General features: G+C 37.3%; 1 protein-coding gene across 1 annotated transcript in view; it reads right to left on the reverse strand.

The window, feature by feature from the left end:
• Nucleotides 1–18,785, reverse strand: part of HUNK (hormonally up-regulated Neu-associated kinase) — a 135,997-nt gene that overhangs the window by 14,302 nt on the left and 102,910 nt on the right. Inside the window, exons 6-8 of the mRNA XM_007493294.3 lie at nucleotides 18,072–18,207; nucleotides 13,120–13,288; nucleotides 9,612–9,695 (exon numbers count right to left, since the gene is read on the reverse strand). Coding sequence (XP_007493356.1) covers nucleotides 9,612–9,695; nucleotides 13,120–13,288; nucleotides 18,072–18,207 — 389 coding nt within the window. The remainder of the gene's footprint in view (nucleotides 1–9,611; nucleotides 9,696–13,119; nucleotides 13,289–18,071; nucleotides 18,208–18,785) is intronic.

Genomic DNA, 18,785 nt, shown 5'->3' on the forward strand with positions numbered 1-18,785 from the left:
TGTTAAGTTAAATTTGATATACATTTACTTAAAGAGTGTTAAAAAAAAACCTTTAAAAAGTATAAAAAAATTTTAAAAAACCCGTTGAGTTAAACTGTACATTAATAGAAGTTCAAAGTTTTTTTGATCTTTGTACATTGCAGTGTTTGCATTTGTTGATGTTTGTTAAAGTCATGATGAAAACATTTAAAAAAATAATTGGGCTAAAGACAGAGAAACAAAGAATACATTAAACCATCTTAAAGCTAATTAGAAAATTCATGTAATATATCACAATTTAAGTGATGTTGCTCAAACTATTGTTACTTTGTTCATCTGAAATTTCTTTGTTAGAGTTATTATGACACAATAATTTATGAATAATATCAAGAACATGGCTCATTGGAAAAGCCAAAATGGATAGGTATGAATATCATCTCTGCCATTTACTGCCTGTATAACTTGGGCAAGTCATTTGCCTCATTTTCCTCATCCATAAAATGAGAGAGTTGGATACAATGACCTCTAACTAAGATCTTATATGAGCCCTTTACTCTCAAAGGTGGTCATTTAAGCAAGATCACTGATTGAGGGGCAGCTAAGTGGTACAGTGAATAGAGTGCCAGGCCTGGAGATAGGAAAACATCTTTCTCAATTCAAATCGGGCTTCAGACCCTGGGTAAGTCATTTTACCTCATTTGCCTCAGTTTCCTCATCTGTAAGATGAGCTGGAGAAGGAAATCACAAACCACTCCAGTATCTTTGTCAAGAAAACTCCAAATGGGGTCACAAAGAGTTGGACACAACTGGAAAATGACTGAATAACAAACTGACTTAGGAAATATGTAAGGTGGTATTTGAACCCAGGTCTACTTGACTGCTGCCAAGTCTAGCACTCTGGTCACACTAACATACTGAGAATGCTAACATGAGAGACTACAAAATAAGAAGATTAATTCCTACAAATATATGCATATTGTACAAGTATAACATACAAAAATTAATTGCTACAAATACTTCTCTTCAAATTCTCTCACTTTTCTTTCTTTCCTTATGCTCCTATTTTTATCATTGAATACTTGTACTGGTCAATCAATGGCTGTTAAAATACAGTTTATATGAAAAATATATTTTCGTGAGAAGCAGGAAAACAGATCATCTTAACACAAGTGACATCCTGAAAGAGGCATCTAACTTTTTAAATTGAACAATATATAGTTTGGACAACTTTACTCAAGGGCACTCGTGAGGGCCACAGTGGCATTAGAAGAAAGGACACCTACTTTAGAATGAATGAATGAATGCAGAAAGGAGAAAGCATTTCATTATGTGAAAGGGACTGAACGAAGGGCTCAGGAAACAAACAGAAAGTAAGACAGTTCCTGTTCTCAAAGAGTTTGAATTTTAATGGGAAGAGACAACAACACATTTTGCAAGTTTCAACATCAAATCAGATGGAAAGGTCCTAAAAGCAGAAAATAATGCATTTTCCTTAATGTCATTTCCATGGACAAAACCACATCTGATTCTGAGGTGGAATTGACAATGCCAAGAACTTTAGTGAAAAGAATCTTACTTTCTGAGTCCTTAGTAATTGGGGCTCCTGAGGAGGTAGGAGTGAAGCAACTGAAGCTGAGGCTACAGCTGATATTTGGCATTTTCACAGATATGTCTTGGTAGCTTTGATGGCCTGGAGGACATCAAAGGAGGACATTCTAGGAGCTTTTGGGCTTACGTGCTTGTCAGTGGTCAACAGTTGGTGCTGATGGTATCTGGGATGGCAGGTACCTTCTCCACTAAGATTGCTCCTTTCAATGATGTCTATGGAGACTGGGGGGGATTCCAGAAGGAATGGCGTTTGAGGAATTGCAATCACCCTAGGGGCTGAATCTTAACCTTTCTTTACTTGGATCAAGGACGATGTGGTAGTCTAAGTGGTGAGGACAATTTGATTTTGGTAGTTGTAAAGATGGAGGTGGGTCTTTTCTCTACTTTTGACACAGAAGATCCAGGTTCAATTTCTTGCTGTGTCACATAATGCCTATATGTCCTTGGCTGAGTTACTTAACTTCTCTTTTAAGTTCCGTTTTCCTTCCTTGTAAAATGAAAGAAGTGGACAAGAATGACCTGCCAAGTGCTTTTTAGCTCTAAATTCTATGAGAACAAAACCCCCAGTAGTAGAAGGGAAGCCATAGGACTTATATTTCAACCTATACCTCTCTAAGACAATATTACTGAGAGGGAGCCATCCAATCTGTGCTTGAACTTACAGTGAAGAAGAACCCATTATGGGTTGCCCATTTCACTCTTAAACTGGTTTTTTGTTGTTGTTTGTGTGGACATTTGGGGTTACATAAAATTAAAACCTGTTCAAATCAAATCCCTCCTCCAGGTATTAGCCTTTCAAATTCTGACAGCTATCACTTCCTCTCTAAGTCTTTCCTGTTCCAGAACACTTTCAGTTCCTTGAATCTATCTTCGTATGGTATATTCTCTAGATCTTTCAACATTTTGTTTGTTCTGCTCTGGAAATGTCCAGCTTGTCAAATGCCATTGCCCAGAACTGAATGCAATACTTTAGTTGTGGTCTGATCAGAAGAGTACTTTGCACATTATTTGATTTTTAATTTTGTCTTTGGCTGTGTGTGTTGCTGGATTGGACATATTTTTTGTCTTGCAATCTAAATAAATAGCTAAGATCCCACCCCCTACCCCCCAAAACTACTAGCTACCTATCTCTTCTATCCCGGACTTGGTGAAGCTCCTTTTTCGAACCCAACTATAAATCTTTACATTTATCTCTATTAAAATTCATTTCATTTCACTTCATTATATTTGACCTATTGTTCAAATTTGTAGAGACCCTTTTGGAACCTGCATCTACTAGCCAACATCTCAATGATCCTTCCCAGCTTCTGTTGTCATCTGCTAAAGTAACAATGACCATCTATGCCATCATCATTTAAACCTCTGGTAAAAAATATTAAGGGGCAGGGAACTTGAAGGGTAGGAGGGTAGAAGACCACTGAAAGAATCAGAAATAGATTTCTTGAAAAGAATAATTTGCATTTTCAAGCAATTGGAAATATAAGAATCATAGCATATGATAAGCTTAGGCTCAGCAAATGGATGCACATTAATATAGAAATATTTGCTACTGAATTAGCATTGTAGGATTTAGAGTTGAAAGGAACTTCAGGGAACATCTATCCCCACACCTTCATTTTGGATATGAGGAAACTGATGCTTTTAAACATTAAATGACTTGATGAAGGTCACATAGGTAGTAAGTAATAGAGCCAAAATTTAAATTCAGTTTCCCTATAGCATTAGCGTCATCTGCCAATCTGCTATGTACTGTAATAAAAATGTGTTAATCTCTAATTCTCACTGTGAAATTATTTCTTAAATCCACATTAGGCCTAGCTTTTTTTCCTTAAGGTCACTGTTTCTTGAAATCTACATATCTCAATTGCTTCAGTTAAATTAAAACAGTTAATAAATGCCTAATTTCCTCTTCAGTACTTCCCAAGTCATTCCCTGCACTAGGTGGGTCTGGGTGCTCAGAGAAGGCAGAAATGGTTTCCTTTCTAATCTTTCTTGGCTCAGTCTATGTATATTTGACAATGGTGAAATAATGAAGATGCTGACAACCATTGGGGGAAGGAAAAAAGAAACTAATGAGATTTCTGAGATTTCTTCTAGGTTGAAGATGTAATTGTCTGACTACAGTGTTGGTTGGTTTTTTTAATTCTTGGCTGCCATTTTTGAGAAAAGTCACTGGGGGATTTTCTTCCCTTTTACTTTTAAGGCTGATTTTCATAACAAAATAACCAATAAATAGAGTCATGGGTGATTTAACAGGTAGAGTCTTGCATAAAAAATGGGTAGTGACTGTAAGTCTAGCTTGGGAACACCTGGCAAACTACACTTTTGACATGGGCAGAAATACCTTATGCTCAACCACTATAATGAGATGACTTTATGCAAACTGTATTCTACATATAATAACAAAGACAAATAACATAAGTAGTAAAATATGAGATGGCTTTATATTCCCAAAGAACCCAAGTGTTGGAATGTTAACTGTGAGAAAACCTGAAATTAAGTAGAGGAGTAATACTGAATAAATCCTGGTGCAAAGTGGGATCTAGACCTAGAGCCACTGGGGATTGCCAGCATTGGTGAGCTCAGGAGTATGCAGAGACCCTTTGGGCTTATAGAAGAGAATTCTACCCCAACTGTCTGGCTCATCTGATCCACTTATGTAGTATAGTATTAAATATGAATATTTTCTATATTTATGTTTGATTTCCTTACTAGACTTTACAAGCTCCATGAAGGAATGAATTCATTGTTAACTGAATAGAATATGGTTTAAGTGCCTAGAGTAACCTTTTCCATGACACAAAAGTGGGCTGAAAATCCCTGCTTCAGAAGCTCTTATGAGTATGGGATTTGAGTATTCAGATCTGGTCACTACAAGAAAATTCAGTCTCTAGTTTTCATTTTTTCTTCATAATTTTAGTGTTCCCATCTTAAGTGTTTTGAGTGAGTTCTGGGAGGGCAGTGAAAAGAAGTATTATCACTGTAGTTTAGATTTATAGGATCCAAAGTAATCCTTCACCCTAAGACAGTGATGGCTAACCTTTTTAGAAGACCAAGTGCCCAAATTGCACCCTCACGCCTCATGTGAGCCACCCCCTTACCCCAGATAGGGAAGTGAGGAAGTGCTCCCATTGGGCTGCTGGGCAGAAGGGCAAGTGAAGTGAAAAATGTCCTTAGGGGCAGTGGAGAGGGGGAAGGGAGCAGTCCCCTCTGACATACGTGCCATAAGTTCACCAACACAGTCCTAAGAGATGAGGATAAGGCATGAGAGAAATATTTACTAATTTATTCTGCAGAGTTTGAGGCTGGCAACTGGGAAGTCATGCTCTATATCTGCCTCGTGGTATTATCAAAAGTCACCTGCTTAATCTTTGATCCTTTGCTCTGTAGTTACGGGATATCTGATATGACACTAAATAACTAGTTCCTGTAAACAAAGAAATTGATTCAGATATTCTTTCTTGGTCTCACTTTACGTAGGTGTTCTGCACCTATCTGATGAGTTTATATAGTATTATGTATTAGCATAATCTTAGTTTATGTCTTATTTTCTTACTAGACATTATAGGCTCTATGAGAGAATGAACTGATATAAACTGATACAAACCTAAACTCTCTATCTCTTTATCTATCTCTGTTCCACATATCCCATCTCAGTAAACAAACAAACAAACAAACAAATACATATAGAATCTCAACAAATACTTATTGCAAACCTATCACTGATATTGAGAACAAATAACAATTAACACCTTACATGAGTTAATTAAATTCATGTGCATTAGGAGGTTGGACTGAGAAGAAAAAAAATCTATTTTTGTAATCAAAAAAAGTGATTCATGAAAATTCATTTGCAGTTTTAATTTATAATAATAATTGCCACTTACATAGTACTTTCAGGTTTATAAAGTATTTTACGTATGCCATCTCATTTGATTCTCAAATCTAACTCTATTAGATTATCTTCTTGATACAGATAAGGAAACTGAGGCAGGTTGGCTAGTAAGTGTCTGAGGCAGGATTTGACCTAAGGTTTTCCTTATTCCTAGTCTAAGATACTCTGCATTATACTTCATTGGTACCTTTTTAAAAAAACCTGATGTTTGAAATGACAAGTCAATTAAATTTAGCAAACATTTAAAAGAAGTTACTAATTATGCAAGCAAAAGAAGCAATACATTATGCAAGGTATTGGAGATGGAAATAAAAGCAGAAAAAAAACTGCCTTCACGGAGCTCATATTTTACTAGGAATTATAACCCACACAATGATATATGAATACAAGGTAATTTGGAAAGGGGAAGGGTACTAACAGTGGAGTAAAAAGGAAAAGCTGCATGGAGGAGGTGACATCTGAGCTTTAAAGGAAGGCTGAGATTAAGAGGGATGCATTCCACACATGGGGGAAAAGTTTGTTCAAATGCACAAAAGCATTAGTTGGAATAGAAAGTTTAGGGAGCAACATCTAGCAATGCAGCGAATGCTGACAACTTTGCATTTTATTCTAGAGACAACAGAGAATCACTAAAAGTTTTTAAGCAAAGTCATGGCATGGTTTAGACCTATGTGTTTGGAAGGTAATTTTGGCAATCACAAAGAGCAGATGAATAATTGGAGAGAATACAAACTAGAAAACCAATGGAAAGACTTCTAACAGTCTGGCAGGGGGTTAATCAGGACTTAAAGTGTGGTGGTGATTTTACAAATAGAAAGGGAAGAAGAGATGGAAAGGGTAGCTAGCATCAATGCCATTTGGTCACTGAATGAATCTGGGCATTGAGGAAGGGGAAAGAATCAACAGTGTCTCTGAGCTCATGAACCTGGAGGATTAGGAGAATGAATGTCCACAACAGAAATAGGAAGGTTTTGAGGGAGAGGATATATTTGGAAGAATGGAGCGAGAAAGATCATCACTTCCGCTTAGACATGCTGAGTTTGAGATGCTAATGAATGAATGAAAATGCATTTGTTAAGTGCGAAGTATGTGCCAAGGATGGAATATCCAAGGGGGATATTCTATATCTAGCAAGGGACTGGTAATGTAGATTGAGTTTAGGGTTGGATATATCCTACATACTCGGTCCATCTCCATTGACATGAACTTCGTGTCGTGGGGTAGATAAGTTCACCAAGGAGGAAGCAAAGAAAGAGAAGAGAAGAGAAAATAGCCCAGGATATAGTCCCGGGAGATAGCTACGCTTAGGGGATAGGAGATGTGGAACTTTCAAAGGAGACTGAGCAATGGTCATGGTAGAAAGAAAGTAAATTAAGAACGTATGCGGCCATAAAAGCCAAGTGAGGTGAGTGTGGTGATTGACGGAACCAAAAGGAGCAAAGAAGTTAGCCTAATGTTATACCTATAATCGCCCTTTTAAAAGTAGCAGGGAGCTGGTAGGTGACTCAGTGGATAGGGATTTTTTTTAAAGTATCAGCATTCCTTAGCCTTGTATTGGGGACCCTCACCTCTTGTTTATGTTTGACATTTTAAAAATAAAACTAATTTGGTGGATTTTTTCTAAAGGGCAAATCACAATCAGATTGAGCTTTCTGACTTGAGGGAAATGTTAAATAAGCTATCTAGCTACTCAAATCTTTTGGTTTTTAAGCCCCAAAAGGGGAGATGGGTAGGTAGGAAGGGAGAGGGAAGATAAGAAAGTCTTCAAATCATATGGCTCTGATCTCTATTTAATTTTCTTTCTTTTTATCCCAGATCTTCAAAAGGAAAAAAAAAAGAATGGGAACAACGAAAGCAAAATTGCAATTGACCATGCTTAATGAATAGAAAGCATTTTTATGACCACCCAGAGGAATATGAACTAGGAGTAGTCTTTTATTAATAATCAAAATACTCCTTCCCCTATCATGTCTTATGTCCTGCCCTACAAAAACCATAGATTCTTTTTTTGAATTATCACTCGAGTTCAAGCTAGAACCAGAAAGGCTTTTAGAGTCTTTTAGCTGTAGAGTCTAGGCTCTCCCATTACTTTATTGTGGCCATTTGGGGCTGTTTTTAGTTAGCTTCCTCCATTAAGTAAAATAAGTTTATTAATCTAAAAATAGCATATATATTAATTTACCATAATTATACAAATTAAAAGTGTTATAAGGAGTTAGTAACTGTCTTCAAGTAGACAAAGGATTAAGATGTTGAAAATGCTCTCTGTCTCCGTCTCTCTCTCTCCCCAAATGCAATTCAGCCCACTTTCTTCCTTGTCCAATTCTGGGTATAGCTAACTGCCCAGCTGTGCTTAGAGACAAACTTCGGAGCTATCCATTCAACTGAATGTCAATCTAAATTATAAGCCTTCAATCTTCTCCCGGTAAGCTACACGTTGATGGCCAATCCTGATTCAAGAGGACTAAAGATGAGCCATACCTCCCTCCGTACAAATGAAGCATATGTTTAGAAATAGTCAAAATGGTGTTTTGTCTTGCTTAGCTGAACTTTTTTTTGGTTAAAAGGAAGGATTCTCCAGGGGGAGGGAATTGTTACTGGGGGAGAAGGGGAGAACAATGTGAACAGGAAGAAGCAATAAAATATTTAAAAATAGAAAATAAGGCTGAGAAAGTAATGAGGTGCTCCTATTTACACAGCTAATAGCGTCTAAGGCGGCCACACATCTTTTGGCACTCTTTCCAATATAAACACCTGCTTTAAATTCTCACCTAACAGAAAAATACAGAAACAATGTTTCATGGATCCATCAAAGTAGAGGTAGCAAAGCAAAAATGTAAGATCAGTGGTCTTGGCCTCCAACATCTATTAGCTATGTGACTATTTTGTTTTTGTTCAGTTGTGTCCAACTCTTTGTGATTCCTTTGGAGTTTTTCTTGGCAAAGATATTGGAGTGGTTTGCCATTTCCTTTTCCAACTCATTTAATACATGAGGAAACTGAGTCAGACAGAGTTAAGTGACTTGCCCAGGGTCACACAGCTAATAAGTAAGTCACGTTTGAACTCAGGAAGATGAGTGTTCCTGACTTTAGACTTGGTACTCTATCCATTGTGCCACCTGCCTGCCCCTATATGTGACTCGAGGCAAGTTACTTAATATCTTTTGAGACTTGTTCATAAAATATTGTCTGTATAATGGGGATAATAATACTCGGGAACATCTTCCTTACAGGGCTGAATCAAATGAAGTGATACAGGGTATCCCAAAAGTCTTAGTGCAATTAAACTATTAAGTTTTACTAGCTTAAAATGATACAGAAATGTTAAAATGCTGTGAAATGCCAGCTCTTATCATACAAATTAAGGAAATCCCAAGATTAAAAAATGAGGGCTGAATTGAGTTGGCCCTTCTGCCTCACACGGGAAAAAGAAAGGTCAATTCTTCCTCTGACTTCAAAAGAAGGAATTTCTAGCGGCCCCCTGAAGAAAGATAAGCAAAGCACAAGGCTTCCTGCAGCATGCTGTGAGAAAGAAACAGAAGAAGCCACTCTAGGGATGAAGCAGAGGTAGGAGAGTGTTTAGCAAGGAAAAGTGTCTTGGAAGCAAGACTAGTTATATCCCAACCCTTCCTCTGCTAAGGTTTTGAAATAAAAAGATTTTACTTTTCTTAAAATCACCAAAAAGGGTTCTATTTCCCACACCTCCTCATGTGACCGCTTGTCTCTGTCCTTGCCAAACTGCCAGCTTCCTGTTAGGAACTTCTAGGGCAAGATAGTCAACCTCAGACAAAGACAGCCGATGGAGACTCTTTTGGTTATTCTAAAACCTTTCCTGTCGCTTTGGCAATATTTTCCTTTGTTGATACCAAGTATTTCATACATTGACATATGAGTATAATTTTTGCTTTTAACAAATCCTCTTAAAATCTGCAAATCGATGGATCCTACATTTTTCATTGGTTTAGTTCGGCACAAAGTCATTTAGTAATTTTTGTTCCCAAAATTGTACTTTGCTACTCCTTGGGCCTGAAACAATTTATTTGCCCTCCCCTTATTATATAGGAGAATGGAAATGACTAACCAAAGGTTCCTTAGTCTCAAAGTATTCCACTTATTGTTGAAGTCCTTACCTCGTAAGACTCTTTATTCACTTTGTACTTTTCCATCTGATAGAGCTGGTTCTTGTAGAAAATGCTGTCTTGAATGTTTGATTTCTGCCAGGGGAAAATAAATATAGCTTAACTATTATGGAATATAAGTTCACATTATGATGTCATTAATCCTCCCCCTCATGAGAATATTTGAATTCTATTTATCTATTTTCAACATATTTTTGTCATGTCTTTTGTCGATAGACCAGTCATTCTAATCTCCACCTCGCCTCTACTCCAGAGAAGGAAACCTTCTTTTGTAACAGTGAAAACCAACTGAATAAAAACATCCTCTACAGTGATATATATATGGCACCCCACCACGTATATGATTTAGTAGTAACCTGCCCTTCTTCTGGGAATGGGAAGGTCTGCTTTATTATTGCTTCTCTAAGCCCGGAATTGGTTTTTCAATCTCTCTGAGTTCAACTTCTTTTTAGGAATCTTTTTGTTTATTGTTATTTTGGCTTGTATTGATTTTTTAAATCGTCCCAGGTTTCCCCAAAGTCGACATTATCTTGCAGTTCTTACCACACACTACTTCCATTAAATTCATATCCTAGGAATTTTGTAAACCTTTCCCCAATCTGAGGTCATCCATTTCTGCTTATTCTAGTTCTTGGCGACCACGAAGAAGGTTGTCTATTTTAGTATAGATAAATATTTTGTTTCTGTCTTTGACCATCTCGAGGCATACATCCACAATACTGGGATCTTTGAGTAAAAAGGCGGTGAGACATTTAGTCCCTTTTATTGTAGAATTCCTAACTGATTTCTTGGCAAAGATACTGGACTAGAAGAACACAGGTTTAAGGGACTTCCTCAGGGTCACACAGCTAATAAGTGTCTGAGGCCAGATTTGAACTCTCCAGGTCTGACACTCTGCTGTATTAGCAAAATTTTTCTTATGAGACAAATTCTGCAGTTTCCACACATTTCTTCCAGTTTTGCCCTCTGGCAGCAAGTAGAAAATTCTAAGCCCCACTTCAATAGTTAATCCTTTAACTACTTGAAGACAATTATTAAGTCCCCTTTAAATCTTTTCTACTTGAGTCTAAACATACCCAATTCCTCCAGCTGATCCTTGGATGGCATGATTAAAAAATCTTTTTATTTTTTGAGGCTCTTCACCTTCCTGATCATTGTCCTTTGAACAGAGAAGAGGCTTTCTCTAAAACAGAGGGCCCCAGATTGAATATCATCCTCCAGGTAGAGTTTGAGCTGAGCTAAATATCAATGTCTAGCCTTTCCTTTGTTCTTCAAAATGTGATTTTCTTTTCATGCTGCCTAGGATAACAATAGATTTTTTTGGCTATCGTGTCACATTGTTGAATCATTGTGCACGGCCTGTGTTCACTAACCCACTTAGAACATTTTCAAATGAACACGCATCTGTGAATGCCTCCCCATCTTGAACTTAGGAAGTTGGTTTCTTTGAATCAAAGTATAGAAGCTTCCATTTTTTCCTATTAAATTTCATCTCATTATCTTGAGCACATTGTTCTAGCCTTTAGAGAACTTTTGGGATTCTGATTCTATCATTCAACCCAGCACACTATCACCTTGATGTTATCTGGAAATTTGATAAATATCTATCCATGCATTCATCTAAGACACTGATTAAAATGGCGAACAGAATAGGACCAAAGATAGAATCGGAAACACTATTCTTTAATGGAGCTTCAAGAAATTTAAAATTGATTATTTGAAACTATATTAATCATGTTTCATGACAAACAAGGACTCAACATAATTCGTGAATGTTACTATAGAAACCTCAATAACTGATGAACATTATAAGATTGAATGTTGGAAGAGATCATTTAGATTGAAGCCTTCATTTTACACCGGAGGCAATTGAGACCAAGAGATGTGTCCAAGGTCATAAAATTTAGAATATGCTCTTCTTTGAACCCCTTTGTGATGCTTGACTGACATCAAAATACTTGTTTTCCACTTTGAGACAAGTTTAAATCCATTAGATTATATGTAAGTCATGACAAATTAAATTCAATGGCTGTAATAAACATGGCAAACCTTCTAGCAAGACCTCTTACCTTTAAAAATGTTTTTGTTTGTTTGTTTGTTTGGGTTTGATTATCCCTTATCCTCCCTCCTTTTGCCTTAATGATCCCCCCCCCCTTTTTTTAAGCTAGGTGGTACAATAGATAGTGTTGGACTTAAGAGTCAGGAAGACCCCTGGGCAGGTTCCCCATTCTGAGACCAAAGTTTCTTTCCCCACATTTATCTCTGAGCCCTCCCTAGGCTTTGGGACTTAACAACAACTCAGAGATAGCCAGTAGACAAAAAAGGATAAAGCTCCTCTAATTGTGTGAGTGTGTGTTGTTTTTTTTAAGCGAGAGACACTTGCTTATCGTTAGCTTTTTCACCTCCTATTTATTACAAAGGGCCAAGTGGGTAGAACTCATCTTCACCATCACCCTTACCTGTCAAACTATATTTTGTGTCATTTCCCCCCCTTATTAAAAAACGTCCTTGATATTCATTTAAAACTAATTTTATGGGGGCAGCTGGGTAGCTCAGTGGATTGAGAGCCAGGCCTAGAGACGGGAGGTCCTGGGTTCAAATCCGGCCTCAGCCACTTCCTAGCTGTGTGACCCTGGGCAAGTCACTTGACCCCCATTGCCTACCCTTACCACTCTTCTGCCTTGGAGCCAATACACAGTATTGACTCCAAGACGGAAGGTAAGGGTTTAAAAAAAAAACTGATTTTATCTCTTCAAAAATGTTTCAGGATTAGTACAAGAACACAAAATATAATCTATACCTAGAGCCTTGCAACTTTTAGGGATTACCTTGGTGTTGTGCCAGGAGGAACAGACTGGCCATTACTCCAGCCTCAAATCCCCAAGGCTTAACATCTGCTAAGGAGAATTTGCCATGCTTATTTCCCAATGATGCTATCAGGATTAAGAAATCAAATGATCCATAAAAAAGAACAGTTAGAAAGAAAATGTCTTCCACATGATTGTTGTTTGTAAAATAGCACACCTATTACCAATTATCAATTTTCTAGTAGTCAACAAAGAGGGCCCAGGAGATGGGCAAATTTAAAGGAGAATAGTATGTAGCCCTGCGAAAAAAGGCAAGTCTAATGGACATGTTCCAGCACGGAGATCGAGGGTATAACAGGTCATTAGTCTGGGGTTGAAGGAAAAGAAGAAAAAGGAGAAGTGGAAGGACAAAGAAGTTTGAATACCACAGAACTGTGCCTAGGGCCTAACTTGGCGAGACATTATTTTTAAAACAATTTGACATCCCCTGAACTAAAAGTGTCATATGCAATCCAGGTTTGGATACTATTTTATCTCACATTCCAGAGACTCAGCAACACATTTGGTTACATTAACAGCTGAAGATCAAGTTTTAGCAACTGAAAAACATTGATGGATTAAAAAAAAAAGGTTTGGGTTCTTTTTTTCTCCCCACCAAGAGCAAAGAAATCCATGAATAATTCCAAACTTACTCTAAGGCCTGACAAATAGCGCTCAAGTTTCTTGTTCAGCAGGAAGTAGATGGCAAGGATGTGACAAGCCCTGTTGGACAAGACGGTGTTGATCACATCACTATTTTTGTATCCAAGTTTTTCAGTCATGTGAAGTACCACACTTTGGCTCAAGTCTTCTAGGTGAATCCTAGACCAAAAAGAGGGGGGGAAAAAGATGGTGATTTAAAAAATCTTCCCAAAGGAGCCTTAGGTGATCAGTTAGTAATAAAAGTAAAAACATCAGTATATTTTGTTTAAATATTTTTATATATTATATATATATATATTTATACTTATACATATTATAAAAATATAACATATTTTTATAATATACATATATATCTTTAAATAGGACCACTTTACAAATTAAAGATTAACTATAACTAAGAGCTGTTTGCATATACTATTTAAATGAGTACATGCAGCGAAGTGTTCAGTGACTAGAACACTAAGCTTGGAGACAAGAAGACCTGAGTTCAAATGTGACCTCAGGAACTTCCTAACTATAAAATGAGGATTATAACATCTGTTTTACAGAGATATGAAGATAGAATGAAATGATATTTGCATAGTATCTGCCATATGGTAGACACTCAATGAAATGCTTTTTATCTGAGAGAACACTCTGATGCAAATCCTAACAACATGGCAATGGGTTCGAGTCAAGAACACATATGATACCAGTGGAATCACGCGTCGGCCACGGGGGGTGGGAGGGAGGAAAAGAAAATGATCTTTGTCTTTAATGAAAAATGCATGGAAATGATCAAATAAAGTACTATAAAATTAAAAAAAATAGAAATGCTTTTTATTCCTTCCCCATCCCTCTCTTCCTTCAAAGTATAACTGAAGCATTGCTTCCGGTCCCTACCCTCCCTCTCAAATTGCTTTCTATTTATTTGTACTTATTCTTTCTTTCTCCCCCCCCCCCATACATTTGTACTTGTCCATTTCCCCTTTAAAATGTAAATTCTCTGTTGTATTTGTATCCCCACGGTAGTATAGTGCAGCATATAACAGCCACTTCTTAAATACTTGTTGAGTGAATGATTGATCCTATAAACTGGGGGGGGGGGGGGGAGGGTCCTGAGTCAGCAGAGTTTTTATGCTAAATTATTTGCTTTCCCCACAAAGCCTTATCTATCCTCCCTACTTCCCTTTGCTTATTGAATTTGAATGCTACCTTCTCTAAAAAACACTTCCCTAATCTCTTCTGTTAGTAATGACCTTCTCCCTTGGACACGGACTATATCGTATCATATGTATATGTACTATGGTATAATATACTATATAGAATATTATGTGTATATAGAATATGATATATAGCATAATAGTACTTTGTATATATATGAAATAATATAGCATATGTACAATGTAGTACAATAAACTATAGCACTTCATTTGTACTTATAAATACACTTTTGATTGAAAATTGTAAACTTAATGAGAGGACAAGGACAAACTAGGTGTCAAAATGACTGCCAGTCAGAAGGATTTGAGTTCAAATGTGACCTTGGACACTTACTAGTTATGTGAGCCAAGGCAAGTCATTTAAGCTCTGTTTGCCTTGAGTGCCTATCTTGGACTCCATCTCTGAGTACGTATTTCGGCTCTAGCTGTATACAGTGTCTCCTACTGGTCCAACAACTTTTTTTTCAAAACTACATGGCCAGTAGGAGACGGAGGAGGGGAAGAAATGAACTCCTTTCCAGGCTGTGATGGCTTGCTAATGTCTTAAGCTCTTAACTATTGAAATTTGTCCAAAGGCTTAGCTATTTAAAGCAGTTAGAAGGATGGCTCATCTGTTTGCTCTACCAATGACATTGTTTTTTTTCTTAACTCAAAGTTATCTCCAAAAGATCACGGTGCCTCAGTGCCTCATTAATATCTTGTGACTCTATTGTAATTATAGCTCGATTGCTGCCAGCTTCTCTACTGCTACCTCTCTCAATGCCTTCCAACTTCTAAGGGCTTTTTTCAGGTCTGGGTGAAGGAGCTTAAGACCGTTACTCTCTGTAGTTTCTTGATTATTTGATCTTGATCAACCTTTTTGGATATTTTCTGGAGTCTATGTGAGAGCCTCTCTGACATTGCATGTTACCATATTAACTAGGAGTATTGCTTTAATTGTATCTTAAAATTCTCGTCTTCAGTATGTACTAAGTAGCAGGCCCTTTGTTACAAAAAAGCCCAGCACTGCTGTTTTCTTTAATATAGAAGTTCTTGGTCTGCTCTTTAATATACCCAACTAGTTAAGATGTTTGCCAGTGATATTTCTGATTAAACCTCAAAAAAACCAACCAAAACTGAAGTAATAGCATAAAGTATCTGAAGCTTGTCCTTGATTTGGGAGAGTTTACCTACAAACAGTAACAGAATTAGATGCCAAATCATAATTTTTTAAAAAAAAAATGGAAATCAGGCCAACACAAGGAGAGAACTGCTTCTTAATTTCAGCCCTATTTACTTAACAGATGCCACATTTACTGGATTGATTAGCCCCATTTAGACAGTGATTACATTAGCTTAATGACCCATTCCTATTTCCACTAATTTTCTCTTTCTTTAACAGAAAACATACCTATGAGCTGTACATTATTAGCAAAGTGTAACGAGCCATAGGCCCCTTTGTTTTGCTTTCGGAATCTGTTTCAGTTTCATTTTTGGGGTATCTGATGAGAACTTGAATCAGAAAGTAATACACAATCTATTTCAAGATGCCTTCTGTAATCTTTCTATCATTGTCTAAATTACTTATCACATGCTAAAACTTTGGGCAATGACTAAATGGAACCATTGTATATTTACCTGAAATATACATATTACCAATATTATACATACGGTTCTTTGATTATTCAGTGTAGATCTGAATAATCATTGTCTATTTCTCTACAATAAAGAATGTCCTAACCCTTGCCAATACCAATTTTGTCCCCTCTCATTTTAAGAACTCCAAAAGGCTACTCTCCTAATTCTGCATATATCTTCAATATGTAGTGTACACACTTCATTTTTTACTTTATATCCATTTCCCCCCTATTCCCAGGTCCCTCTCCATCTCCCTGCTCATATTTTTTTTTTATTTAAGCAACATTTCCATCTCAATCATCTAATCTTGGTCAGTTGCCCAGCCTGTTGTCATGTCAGGCATGGAAGGATTTGAGATGAGTTCTAGTCTTGGCAGAACTATCTTGGTAATTGCTTTGATCCCAGCTTTCGAGTAATGTTGGCCATATTTACTTGCTGTTTATGTAGGAAAAGCAAAAATCGGAGTCAGCTGAGAAGAAAAAGAATGTAGACTTGCACTCACTTTACCCTCAGCATTTTTCCCAGGGGAAGATGAATTCCTATATTATACTGGACGGCCAGTAAGTCTTTAATACTTATCAGACTGAATCAAAGATTGTCCCCTTTTAAAGAGGCAGAGATAGTAATGCCTCTTATCTCTCTCTGGGAGTAAAGAATACCACTGCTTCCCTCATCCCCCCCCCCCCCCCCCGCCCACCCACCCAAACAGTTTTATATTGCTAAGAGCAGGTTAAAATGAAGATCAGGAGCAACCTAGAATAAGAAAGGCCACAAAGTGGGCAGACTAAAAGGAGTTTGTATATCTGTTGAAACCATAAGGAGTTTAGGGCTGATTGTAAGTCTAAGAGCCTTAGCCACTTTTTGATAGCAACAGGAGCCCTAGTGGCTATTTCTCCAAGTCACAGTCCATCCACCATCCAAAGCAGCATTCCCCCTTTACCCCCAAAGGACTGGACTTTACATTAGAAAGGACTCTGATCCATGTAATCGATAATCAAGATGGCAGATAGGTAGTGTAGTCAATGGAACATTGGACAGAGTTAAAAAGTCTAAATTTGGTTCAAATTCTACCTCAGACTCTGACCTTTTGTGGCCTTGAGAAAGTCACTTAATATCTCTGAGTTTCAGTTTCTTCAACTGAGGAGCTTGGTCTTGGTGGTTTCTAAGGTACTTCTCAGTTCTAATCTCTGAGATGCAAAGACAAATATAGAATAGTCCTTGCTTTCAAGGACTTTAGGTACTATTAAAGGAACCCAATATGCATACATATAAGTACAAATAAAACAAATGATGTAATTAGGAGAATGAAAGCACTGGGAGCTGAGGGTATCAAAAAAGGTCTCAGGCAAGAGGGCACATTTGAGCAGAACTTTGAAAGTACTTAAGAGGAAGGGCAACTAGGTGGCACAGTAGATAGAGGGCCAAGTTTGTAGTCAGGAAGACTCCTTTTCCTGAGTTCAAATCTAGCATCAGATACTTACTAGCTGTGTGACGCTGGTACTGTGTGACTCAGTTTCTTCATATATAAAATGAGCTAGAGAAGGAAATGGCAAATCACATCCATATCTTTGCAAAAAAAAATCCCCAAAGAAGTCATGAAGAGTGGGACATGACTAAACAACAATATTATTATGAGGAATATTTACCCTTCCACACTCAAAAGTATTACTTCAGTGAAATTCCCAACAGTCCTTTGGCTGTTTTCGATCTTCCTAATAGTCCTTATTCTACTGTGTGATAGAAAAATAAAATACTCATTCCCTGTGAAATAAGTAAAAGTGGAGTATTCCCCCCCACCTGCCTGCCAAACTTTCCTAGTAAATCCATTTTCTATTAGCTGCCTAGCTTGGCTTTGATTCCATGGAACAACATGCCCCTGAGCTGGTTCCCCCTCATTTTTCGGCTGTTTGTTGTTTGTTGCCTTCCACTGTTAGATTGTAAACTCCTTGAAGGCAAGGACCATTTTCTTTCTTATTTGAATGCCTAGCACCACTTAGCAGTTCCTAAGAACATAGTAGGTACTTTTAATAAATGTTTATTCAGTTGAAGTGAACTTCATATCATGTTGTAAAGTGATCTCACATATATGCTGCCTCTTTAGAGATAAGTATTTACTGAAGTACCTGTTTGGATATGTGATATTACATGGAGTTTTCCCAGGACAATTCTCATTAAGCCAACGATTTGCCAGTGCTTGTTGAATATTTGGTCTCTTTGCAGGATCTGGTTCTAGTAAAGATCGAAGGAAGTTTGTGGCTGCTGTAAAGACATCAGGGAAAGAAAATATCAGTGTCACAAGTCAAGAGAGTAATTGTCAGCAATTACAGTAAGTAACCATTTTGGGGGCCTCCTTTTCATCTTTTTCATGCCTCTCCCCAAAAATGCCCACTAAAAGTCAAGCGTTTGTTTCTATCTTCAAGTAAAAATGTTCTTCCAGTCACTGATCCGAGAGCTAGCAAGGTCCTGGAGAATTCAATTGTTCCTATTCCCGCTTCTAGGTGGGTAGTATTAATTCGTAGTCCTATCCTTAAGTGAGGCATTTCAGACTTAAAGAGAGGGAAAAACAGACCTATCCAAGGGTATACAGCCAGCAAATTACACAATGGTAATATGCAGCGCTTCAATCCATTATAATGTACTTCCTCTTTCTAGCCAATCACAAAATAGAAAATATTCGACCTAATTACAAAAGAACTAAGAGAAATAAGCAGAGTGAACTAGCACTCAATGTAGCCTTTCAAATCCACAAAAAGATATCAGTAAGACAAAAAGGAGATTTAAGACATGTCACCACATAATGACTCAGGCCACAAAATACCATTTAGTGCAAGAATAAT

Source organism: Monodelphis domestica, chromosome 4 (genome assembly GCF_027887165.1).
Source record: "Monodelphis domestica isolate mMonDom1 chromosome 4, mMonDom1.pri, whole genome shotgun sequence".
Taxonomy (NCBI): Eukaryota; Metazoa; Chordata; class Mammalia; order Didelphimorphia; family Didelphidae; genus Monodelphis; species Monodelphis domestica.